At 43.4% G+C, this 12,121-nt stretch overlaps 1 protein-coding gene across 2 annotated transcripts in view; it reads left to right on the top strand.

Annotated features, from left to right (window-relative positions):
• ADGRF2 (adhesion G protein-coupled receptor F2) overlaps nucleotides 1-12,121 on the top strand; it is a 38,504-nt gene that overhangs the window by 16,466 nt on the left and 9,917 nt on the right. The window contains exons 3-6 of one of the 2 annotated variants that reach the window (XM_044917496.1): nucleotides 1,838-1,880; nucleotides 2,578-2,729; nucleotides 4,899-5,132; nucleotides 6,271-7,632. In XM_044917496.1, the coding sequence (XP_044773431.1) occupies nucleotides 1,838-1,880; nucleotides 2,578-2,729; nucleotides 4,899-5,132; nucleotides 6,271-7,632 (1,791 nt within the window). The remainder of the gene's footprint in view (nucleotides 1-1,837; nucleotides 1,881-2,577; nucleotides 2,730-4,898; nucleotides 5,133-6,270; nucleotides 7,633-12,121) is intronic. The other variant, XM_021692082.1, reaches the window with a different exon arrangement.

Here is a 12,121-nt window from a genome sequence, read left to right as displayed (position 1 = left end):
ACACAGAACTAGCTACTTAGGGGGATATAAAAGATACAACACACAACCCATGTTCTTAAGGAACATGCAATTTAACTGAAAAGATAATATGTGCATATAAAAATGGTTCGATATTAAATAGCAGGTAAGTGACTATGTGCATATATACAAAGCATTGAATGAGGGTTATAGTGGTATATATAATAAATCTTACAGGAGCCAGAGAGAGAGAAGGATGTGTCGTTTAGAACTGGATCAGGAAAGACTTCTTGGAAGGGACAAACTTGAGCTTTGTATGTCATAGATATTCAGTAAATCCCTATTCAGAGAGTAATAATGGGAGCTAAGTCTTAAATACTGCTTACAATATTCCAGGCCCCATTCTAAGTGTTTTCCATAGGATGATCTCATTTATTCTTCATTAAAGTGCTCTGAGGTATCACACAATTATAATACTATCATTCTTACCCTACTTTACGGATAATGGAACTGAGGCCCAGAGAGATGAACTTTTCCAAGGTCTCAAGTAGTGGTACTGCGATTTGAACCCAGGTGGTCTGTTCCCAGAGTATACCCCTTGACAACAATGTGTGACTGCCACTCAGTGAAGGTTCCAGTCTGATATGAATGAGTGGGATGAAGAGGGGTTTTTACTCAGGAGAGTGGGAAGCGCTCATGATAGGGGTAAGCCTAGATTTGGAGGAGGTTTCCTTAAAGAACAGGAATACAAAATTACAAATACAAAATTAAGGGAAAAGTGAATGTCTACTTAAATTGAGGAAAGTAATTACAATAAATTTCAAATTTTACAACAAATTTAGAAATGCTAAAGAGTTTTACATTCAGCAATTACTCAGCATTATTCAGTAATAAACCCAGTAAAATCACAGTATTTTTATTAATAAACTGCCCACATCTTTTTCTCTACATTTTTGGCTGCATACTTGCATGTCAATAATTTTATAATATTTTTCTTTTCTGTAGAGAAGATAGAAAGATTATTCAGTTTTTCCTCCAGCATTACTGATCAAATTTGTTTTTTATTATTGCTAGTTTAGAAAAATATCTTTCAGCTTCTCCTTTCATTATTAGTAATGCCATGTAAATATGTAAGTCTGTTGTCAACTTTGGGAAAGCATCTAACAAGTTTCTTTGAAATATGAGCTGCAAGGTGTCCAGAACACTTAGAATTTTCTCGTTCTGTGACTCATTGTAAATACTATATTTTTAAGAATTGTAAATACTCTAAAAATGAGTGCCACTTACATGTCGATGTCCCCATTGTAATGTGGAAATGACTGCAAATTTCATGACTCTATCCTATTAAGTTCGAACTAGATGGATCCTCAATTCAACCTTTACTTGTCCAGATTCCATAAATACCTACAACCTCTCTGGTGCTATCCATCCAAAATGAGGGAGAGTGTGAAGGAAGGCAAAGTGGAGTGGCAAAAAGTAGTGGTCCGAACAGAAGATGGTTAAACTGTTTTGCTTTGAAAATTTAATAAAATATACGATCGTGTGAACACATTGCTGGACCCTCTGTCAGTGTTTTGAAAGGGCCCATACAAGCAAGGGATTCCCAAGCTTAGCCTCCTTTAGCTTCCACATAATTCCACCTCTGCTCTTGGTGTATTTCTTGGATAGAATGCTGGTCCTTCTTGCTGGAGAGGAAGGAGGGATCCTGCTGAGTTGCAGCAGGAGAGAAAACTGTCCAGACTGATGACAAAATGATGACATACTTCATGGTCTTGGCTGTTGGTGGCGGCCTGGCATCATTAGCCTGTGCCTAAAGTGGATCCTTGGGCTGGCATTGCAACGATTAGTTTTCATGTGGATTTTGATTTTCCCTTTCTAGGTTGCCAACAAAAGCAAGGAGAAGATCTCTGCCAGGCCACATGGTATGTTGGCAGTGGTTAGTAATCAAATGGAAGTTTTTGTTTATTTATTAGGACAGAGAGCCATGCTCAGCCCTCTGTTGATGGCATGACAGATGGGACTCCCTGATGGCTCGCATTTGGACTCTTTAGTTTTCTCATATTAAATTGTACCTTTGGCCCCTGCTCCCCTCTCCTCCCAGGACCCTCTGCATCATCCTGGCCAGAGAGTTCTATGCCATGAACTCTTTCAACTGAGCCAGGCCAGCCTGGAGCAGTGGCCAGAGCAGGGCTGTGAGAACTCATGGATGACATAACTCAACGAAGTTCTGGAGCTGAGAGCTTTCTCAAAGAACATGGGGTGCAGTGGCTTCCATACTGTGTTCTGGGGAGCTGGAGGACTGTGAGGGAGCTGTGGGGTATGAGAGACCTCGTGGACTGAACGTGGGCTCTCCCTTGTCACTTCACCTGGGGAAGTTCCACTTTTATCTGTTTTATACGTTTGAGTTCTGGATAAGAGTTTGTTGGAGACAACAGGTATTTGTCACTGAAATAGATGATGATCACTGATCTATTTCAACCTTCCTCCACTTTGTGAAGAAAATACATCTGATGTCCACGGGGTTTATGTGTCCTCATTATGCTGACACCTTGGTGATTGGCCCATGCAGTGCAGAGCCCTGAGCTCTCCATCTGATGCTGATACCTTTTATTTCCCCAGGTGTATGTGATGGTGTCTGTGTAGACAATTCCCACTGTAGCCAACCTTGCCCTCCTGACACTCAGGGGAATACGGGGTTTTTATGCAGGCAAAAGAAATGGTACAAGATCACTGAAACCTGCCGGACTCTTAATGCCTTCAACATCTTTGAGGTAATATCCTTCTTCTCATACACAGAGGGGAGCCCCAAATTAGCAATGCATACTGTGGTCAATAAGAGAGAGGGGGAGCACGAAGCAGGGCTGGTAGGTGAGTGCTTTTTAACGTGAATAAACACCTACTCATTTTCTCTCTCTGCACAAGAATGGAAGTCCTAAATCTGGGCATCTGAAAGTCTGTGCTCTGGGCTCCCACACACTTCATGACACAAAGGAACCTTATCCTCAGCTCAGAGCTAGAAGAGCTGTCGAGAATGATCATGGCCTACTTCTCCATCTTTGCTCTTAGCTCTTTACTACAAAGCCTCGGTCCTCAATGTACCCTTCTGTGACCAGCAGCATGGGCCACCCTGAGAACTTTTATTTGTTTATTTTTTAAAAAAGATTATATTTATTTGTTTGACAGAGAGAGAGAGTGAGAGAACACAAGCAGGGGGAGCGGCAGGCAGAGGGAGAGGGAGAAGCAGGCTCCCCACTGAGCAGGGAGCCCAATGTGGGGCTGGATCCCAGGACCCTGGGATCATGACCCGAGCCGAAGGCAGGTGCTTAATGACTGAGCCACCCAGGCGCCCTTACCCTGAGAACTTTTAGATATGCAGGCCCCACCCCAGACCTGCTGAATCTGAAGCTGCAGGTTATCAAGATCCCCAGGTGATTTCTGTGCTCAGTAAAGCATGAGGAGCAAGCTGACCTAAAGGGAAGGACTTCATTATCAAACAAATGAACCTATTTCCATACATACTTAAGTAATGACACATTTTAAAAAAATCAAATTTTGATAAATAAAATCAGGTGAAATATTATTTCTTCTCTTTTTATTTCTTTCACTCCTCTTCTCCTAGGGGCTTCACCTTTCTGAAGTTCAGCTCCTGATTCCTTCAGAGGAGTCAATGCTTTTGCATCTCTTTGGTCCTAGGGAACATTCCCCATTTTGTGGTTTTGGAGGGTGACCAGGGGGAGTGCCAGTGGATGCTGTACCTGAAGTCCCTGACGAGACTTCAAAAGACTGCCCACCCCAGGGTGTCCATCACCGGGCCCACCCCTAATTTGAGGAATCTGGGCAAAGATACACACAGAGACCCATGTACCATATGTTTTAATATCTAAATGCTTTAAATCAAGCTTCCAGACTGCTAAGTAAAATATGTTCTGCTGGTCTCCCATCAGATTCTATCCTGCACCTCCAGGGTGGTGGAAAGCCAAGGTCACATGCTCATAACCCTGCAACCAGTGTCCCTTGGTCACCTCTCAGGCCTAGTGGTGAGCATAATGGTGCCATGCTCCATCCTTGGTAGCATAGACTTCGGGAAGAGGCCCATGAAGGCCCCGGAAGTGGGCTTGGGGTTGCTGAGCAGGGGATTTGAGTGTCTAGATGCCAGGACATGAGTTCTGAGTGGGCATATCCTCTAGGCCCACAGTCTCTTTGTCTTGTGAGGGGGCAGGCAAAAGGAGGCCAGAAAACGGTCCTCTAAAGTAAGGGTTGGCAATTTTTTTTTCCTGTAAAGGGCCAAATGGTTAATATTTTAGTCCCTGTGGGTCATAGGGTCTCTCTTGTGAGTATTCAACTCTGCCACTGTGGCAAGAAAGCCGCCATAGACAATACTTCATTAATGAGCAGCCTGGGTCCCAATAAAACTTTATTTACAAATATAGGCAGCCAGTCGGGGACCATGTTTGCCCTCCGTGCTCTGAAGTGTGGGACCCAGAGCCTGAATCTGTGGGACAGCCTGTTTATCACTATTTTCAGTCACTCTTTTGTGCTGGTGTCTGTTGATTCATCCAAATCTGGTTCAGAATGTCTATGTTTAAAATATGCTTAGTAAAAACAAGCTTAAATGACTAGAAATTTATCAGATGCACAGGACATAGATACAGTGTATATACACAGAAGCGCTCTGAAGTGCTATGCTAGAGATAGCATTTGTTCTCGGCAGGGGGAGGGTTTAGGTGCAGTCAGCTGGCAACCTGGACCTCTGGTTTTCTGTTCACCTACCTTGGTATGGGGCAAGTTATCCCATAGCAAATGCGACTATGAAAATGTAAAATTGAAAAACATTTTGCATGTACAATTGCGTGATAAGGCTATCCTAAATTTTTTTAAAGGTACTTTCATATTCAAAGCAAAAGTAACCTAATACAAACTTTCTTTTTGCCCTTTCTTAGACAAATTCATATTTGGTTCAGCCATTCGGAGGAAATACAATAGAAAAAGAGTATGCCAGAAAGTCTGAGACCATCACAGACATGCTGATGCAAAAGTGTCCGGAGGATTTGTCCTGTGTACTCAGGAACATTCGGCAGTCTCCCCGGATCCCGGGAAACATCGCTGTCATCGTGCAGCTCCTACACAACATATCCACGGTGCTATTGACGGGTGTTGATGAGGCGAAGATGCAGGTGAGTGACCTTGATTTGGTAGAATGACATTTTGGTGCAAAGGAATGCAGGTTCGCTGGAGTATTCTGTGGGTTTTTTAGGGTCTTTCACATCGGTGTCTGTGATGCTTGGGTAGCAAATGCTCAATAAATGTTCACCACAGAATAAACAAGGGAAAATGGAAAAGGTGAACACAACCAATACGCATTTAGAGACAGAACTTACTGGGTGCTGGGTCCTACATGGGAATCTTTTCCAACGTACATTTCGGCTACTGAACACCTCTAAGAACCATTCTGGTTCTGCAGAGAGTCTTTTCCTACTCTCACCTGTGAGTCAGAACAGGCTGCTAAAATGGAAAATAGCCGCATGCAAAGAAAACAGCCACACATGTCTGCTGCAGAAGTGTGAGGTGGACCTGGATTCACTTCTTTTATTTTTGATCTTTGAGGCAGAGGAGAAAAAGGAGGTTCAGCCTCTGGTGTCAAATTTCGATTTGCTATGTTCCTGTCCAGGGTCCTGCATACAGTTGGGACTTAATAGATGTTCGTTGCATGATGGGTCCTCTGAGCAGGGTAGGCAAGTGGCTGGCTTCACCATGGTGTGAAGGGAAACTGATGATGTCAGTGAGCTTGGGGAAGGCTGCCCACTTGCCTGCCTCACAGGGAGACGCTTCATACATGACATGAGGGCAATGCCTTCCTCGCTCTATTCTCCGGCTCAAACTTCCATGGCCTGCGAGTACCCTGGGGATCTCATTACGATGCTGATTCTGATTCACTAGCTCTGGGGTGGGCCCCGAGATTCCATACTTCTTCTTCTTTTTTTTTTTTTTTTATAGATTTATTTATTTGAGAGAGAGAGAGAGCACGAGTGGGAGGGGCAGAGGGTGAGAGAGTCTTAAGCAGACTCCATGCCCAGAAAGGAGCCCCACACAGGGCCCGATCCCAGGACCCTGAGATCATGACTCAAGCCGAAACCAAGAGTCGGAAGCCCAACCGACTGTGCCACTAGGTGCCCCAAGATTTCATACTTCTAAGAAGTTCCCAGGGGATGCCTATGCGGCTGGCTGGCGGACCACACTTTATAGAAGTGAACCCTGACTGTCCTGGCAGATTCGGGTGGTGGCTCAGTACTAACGCTGCTCCTTCGTTGGCAGAGTTACAGCGTCATGGCCAACCACATTCTTAACAGCAAAAGCATCTCAAACTGGACCTTCATCCCCGAAAGAAACAGCAGCTGTGTCTTGCTACACTCGGTCAATTCCTTTGCAAGAAAGCTATTTATAAGTAAGTATCCCATTGACATATCAGACGTCTTCATTCATACTACGGGCACCACCATATCCCGAGACAACGCTGGCAAGAATTTCACTTTTTCAATGAGAATTAATGACACAGGCAGTGAGGTCACTGGGCAGGTGCTGATCGGTAGAGATGAACTTCAGAACGTGCCCGCTCCTTCCCAGGCCGTCAGCATTGCATTTCCGACTCTTGGGGCCATCCTAGAAGCCAGTCTTTTGGAGAATGTCACCGTCAATGGGCTCGTCTTGTCTGTCATTTTGCCCAAGGAACTTAAAAGAATCTCGCTGATTTTTGAAAAGATCAGCAAGTCGGAGGAGAGGAGGACACAGTGTGTTGGCTGGCACTCCCTGGAGAGCAGATGGGACCAGCAGGCCTGTCAAATAATTCAAGAAAACTCCCAGCAAGCTGTTTGCAAATGTAGGCCAAGCAAGTTGTTTACCTCCTTCTCCATTCTTATGTCACCCCACATCTTGGAGAGCCCGATCCTGATTCATATCACGTACATAGGCCTGGGCATCTCGATTTGCAGCTTGATCCTTTGCTTGATCATCGAGGCCTTGGTCTGGGGCCAAGTGACAAAGACAGAGATCTCGTACTTACGCCACATGTGCATCGCCAACATCGCGGCCACCTTGCTGATGGCTGACGTGTGGTTCATTGTGGCTTCCTATCTTAGTGGTCCTGTGACACACCACAATGGGTGTGTGGCAGCAACATTTTTTGTTCATTTCTTTTACCTTTCTGTGTTTTTCTGGATGCTTGCCAAGGCACTCCTTATCCTCTATGGAATCCTGATTGTTTTCCATACACTGCCCAAATCAGTCCTGGTGGCTGCTCTCTTTTCAGTCGGCTACGGGTGCCCTTTGCTCATTGCTGCTGTTACGGTTGCTGCCACTGAGCCCAGCAAAGGCTACCTGCGACCTGAGGCCTGCTGGCTCAACTGGGACATGACCAAGGCCCTCCTGGCCTTCGTGGTCCCAGCCCTGGCCATCGTGGTCGTAAACCTGATCACAGTCACACTGGTGATTGTCAAGACCCAGCGCGCTGCCATTGGCAGTTCCATGTTCCAAGAGGTGAGAGCCATTGTGAGAATCAGTAAGAATATCGCCATCCTGACACCGCTGCTGGGGCTGACCTGGGGATTCGGGATAGCCACTGTCATCGATGACAGCATCCTGGCCTTCCACATTATCTTCTCCTTGCTCAATGCGTTCCAGGTAAGTCTAGGTGCTACTGACCCAGTACTAAGTGGGAGAATTCAGGAAGAAGCTTTGTCATCCAGAGCTTCTGCAATGTATTTCTTTATAAAAGACAACAGATTCGGGGTAACGTATTGAGTTAGGAAATAAGATATTTTTCCCCAGAAAGGCCTGGGTTCAAATCTTGACTCTCTCACTTACTAATGCGTAATGATCTCTTAAGATACTTGCTTAACTTTTCTGAGCCACGTTTTTCTCACTTATAAAATGGGTATAATACTGCCCACCTTATAACGGTGTTAGGAAAATGAAATAAAACACCGAATAGGAAAGCACCAAGTACCAAAATGACCTAAAGATCATAAATAGCACAATGGTAAGGCTGAGCTCCTACTGTTTAGAAATTAAACATCACCACTTCCCCCAAATCCAGGTACCTAACTGGAGGTATTAAAATGTGCATCTTTATTATATTTCTTTCCATTTAGAATTTTTAATTCCCATTGGAAGCCATCTTATTTTAATGAGGCAAGTCATACAGAGTGATATTAAAGAGAGCTTCTTTTCTCTCACCTCTATGAATTAAGCAATGTTCACAGTTTCATGTGTCTCCTTGCCAAATTTTTATGCTTATATAAAAATATATTTTGATATAATATAGGGGTTAAAAATATACATTATTATGCACCTTACTTTTTCACTTAAAAATACATAGTAGTCTCTTATGAGGTTACTATGTATAAATATGTCTCTTTAATGACTGTATAGTATTTCATATTCAATAATTCCTTACTGAAATTTGTTTTTTTTCATTGTTTTCTGTCATTGTGTACCAATGAGCCAAAGTTTATTCTACTGAATATTAAATATGTAGATAGGAACTAATTGATAAGAAAGCTTTGATTTTTCTAATGACCTTTAAAATAATCCTTTTTTCTGAATGTAGGCTTATTTGAAAATAAATGTTTTACCTGATGGATAATAGATATTTGAAGTCAAATATTTTCTCCTTTTTCTCTTTCAAAAATGATTTCGTTTTACAATAAGCATTTTGACGCCTTGGCGAACAAGGTTAATAATAATAGGGGTGCCTCATCTTTTGAATCTCTGTTTTTATGCATTTCTATAGGAAAAAGATGAAGTGAATCCAACATTTTTTGTATAGCTTTTACCCATGTTTATGCAGCTAGTCACGGATAGGGCTGGGATAACCACCTAGTGTTCTCAAATTTCTGTTCAGCGTATCCCCTGGCTGTCAGGAGCCCTTAAGGAGTTCATGTATCTACTCCTCTGCATTTCCCTTTCCTCATCTCCCCAGGGGCCACCTTGCCTGTGAGTTTTGTTCTGGACTAGGCCGTGTGCATTTGCATTTTGGTACCATGAGCTCCTTTACCTGTGGTGACAGGATCAATCTGTAATTTCAATTCAGTTTCTGCCTTGACTCCTGCCAAGGAGGGTGGAGCTCATCTAAATGCTGGTACTGATGGAGGTGAGAAGCTGAGAGCGGGGTGTGGGTGAAGGGTAGACACTGGGGCAGGCCATAGGCACTGGTGTGCTGGGGCTGGTGTTTACTGGCTCAAGAGAAATGACTTCTATTTTCAGGAGTTTTGCCAACTGACCTCATTAAAAATTAAATATGTAAACTTGTAATTAAATAAAACAAAGGTTTTGTGTACGGTCCTACATCCTCAAAAGGCATTACTTTCTAATTATTTATCAACACTTTCCTATGCTCCTGAGGTCATTTGCATCTATTGTATCTGTACGGTGGAAACACTGTATGATGATGTGTCCGTCGCTTCCTAGCTCCACGCTTGGTGATGTCGCATTGCTAGATTTAAACCAGCCAGTGTGGGAGTATTGAACCATGGAGACTGGCAAGTGCTACAAATTAGGAGAGCTGGTTATTGCTATTTACCAGCATGTCAGTGGGCCAGGGCATCCTCGGGATGCCCAGTGTGAGAGGAGAGAAAGGAGAGCCATCAGTCTGCTGAGGTGGGGGACACGTTCAAGCAAGAGGAAGGAAGCAGGACAAGCAGAATCCTAGGATGAACCGAGACGAGGGGCGCTGATGGAGCAGACAGAGAAAAGAGACCCCTGAACACGTGGCGAGGTCCAAAAGATGTAGGAGAAAGACTCTTCTGGAGGTTTCCCGGTCCTAGCCCCGCTCCACTGGTTTTAAAGCTCAAACACCCCCCTCCCCACCCCTTTGCTAGGGAACTATTAGTATGTAGTCAGTTGCTGACTTGACTGCTTACTTTGTAATCCACAACTCCTGGTTGGTATCCTCCCTTGTATTTACTGAGAGTAACTGTGGGCCGGGTAAGGTTTTGGGGACCCCCTCATAGCTGTTTTGGTGGGAGAAAAGTAAATGTCTCAGTCCATTTGGGCTGCTATAACAAAAACACCAAGGATTGGGTGGCTTTCAAATAAACAGAAATTTATTTCTCACAGTTCTGGAGGCTGGCAAGTCCAAGGTCAAGGCACACACAAATGCGGTGTTTGGAGAGAGCCCGCTTCCTGCCTCATAGACATATAACCATCCTCTTGCTATGACATCACATAGCAGCACGGGCAAGGGAAGTTTCTGGGGTCTCTTTTAGAAAAGCACTAATCCCTTTCATGAGAGCTCCACTCTCATGATCTAATTACCTCCCAAAGGCATGCCTCCAAATACCTTCACATTGGGTGCTAGGATTTAACAGATGAATTTTGGCGGGGGGATACGAACATTCCTTCCATAATAGTAAAGCATATATTTTAAAATTTGGGAGAATACCTTGAGATTTATCTGCTCAAATTGTGCTTTATTTACTAAAAGAAATACAAAGAAGCTGCTACCAGTGAATTTTTATGAATCAGATACTAAACCCTTGATTAATAATTTATCCACATTTTCTGAATGATGTTTTGTGTAACTTTTCCCAGGGTGGGACCAATGAAAAGTGGAATATTTCCCTGTTACGTATTTATGACTGTACGAATGCAGGTTGCATAATAAAGCCATTAAACACACACACAGATGTGGACACAGACACACACACAAATAAATACACAGAGACACCACATTTGCTGACAGTTTTGTGTCAAGCATTATGCTAAATTTTGCAGATATGAATATACTTAGTTTAGCCTTGAGAAATTGAAAATCTTACAAGGACAGAAATTCCTCTTCGTCCTTTAGCCAGAGGAATGTATTTTTTGGAGGAAACAGGCTAAAATTATGGTTCCTAGATATTTAAAAATTTTAATTCTTAGGCAAAATTCATGGAGATTCTGATTTAAAAATGTCTTCCTAGGACTGAAACCAGGCCTGGATGTATTTGTCCCAAACATCTTTATACAAATGACACTTTGTAACCTAATGGACCATGCCATCTATGACATTTTCTTGGTAGACAGAGTGACAGATTTCAATAGTTATCTTGTAGGCTAAGAGTGTCACACAGAAAAGCAATCCCATAGAAGCTCTCCAAGCTTTGGAGTGCTTGCTGGACTGGCTGAATGGATAGGTATATTTAGTATGTTTTGGGGGGAATGGATGAGTTTTATGGCCGGCACCAGTCTCTGTGAAATCCTCCACCTCTCAGGTAAGCTTTTTTACAAATAGAGGTAGCAGTGGGTTTGGTATTGTTCCTGCTGAGGACCACCGGGGTGCAACATCTTTATGGTGCCATTTACATTAAACCCAGGTGTCTTAATAGACCTCTGCCTGGGTAAGGGTTAACATTCGATTATGAAATCGAAGCAGCTTAACAAGGTGATGTCTTGTTAGCCAAAGGTCTTTATCTCATTTCTCCTCTCAGGTGAGCCAGGACCTGAGTAACCACACCTTCAGGAGAAACTGTCTAATGAATGTTGCAATCTATCACATTTCGAAAGTTGAATCTCTGAGTTTCTTTCTCCTTGTCTGAAAATGGGACAAATACGTTTCCTTCCTTCTTCCAGGGTGGTTTGGGGCCAATTCAAAGGGACTGTACCTAGAGAGGAACAGCTTCCTTTTGACTTGAATGGGGTCTGTGTTTGGATGGATGGTAAGGGATCTGAGAGCTAAGTAAGTCCCTCCATGTCCTCATATTTGCAGCATCTGTTTCTGAGCACACGTTATGTGCTTAGCAGCTCAGTCTGTTTTGGGTCTTAGTCTTCTGAGGGTCCATGCACTTGATTTTTCTTTGCAAGTTTTATAACAATCTTTGGCTATGGATGGGGAAGGAGGTTGAGAGTGTTAACAGAAGCTGAGCATAGCCACTTCTGCTTTTTTTTCCTGTGGAAGTTTCTTTCCTTATAGTTTGTCCAAGGATTGCAAGGTTGCTGTCCATGGCTGAACATCTCCTCTAGCTCTTGCTCAGACTATTATATTCTGGTGAGATATGCATTGTGGTGAGCTCCTGATAAATGCAAAACACTTTTATTTTGCCCATTTTAAGAAGAAAATCCCATCATCTGGTATGGATCATGGACCTTGGTCTGTTTGATTTACTGAGGTATCCCAAGTGTCTGGCACATG

The sequence above is a fragment of the Neomonachus schauinslandi genome, chromosome 8 (assembly GCF_002201575.2).
Source record: "Neomonachus schauinslandi chromosome 8, ASM220157v2, whole genome shotgun sequence".
In the NCBI taxonomy this organism is placed as follows: domain Eukaryota; kingdom Metazoa; phylum Chordata; class Mammalia; order Carnivora; family Phocidae; genus Neomonachus; species Neomonachus schauinslandi.
This window is presented reverse-complemented; position numbering and strand designations above follow the sequence as displayed.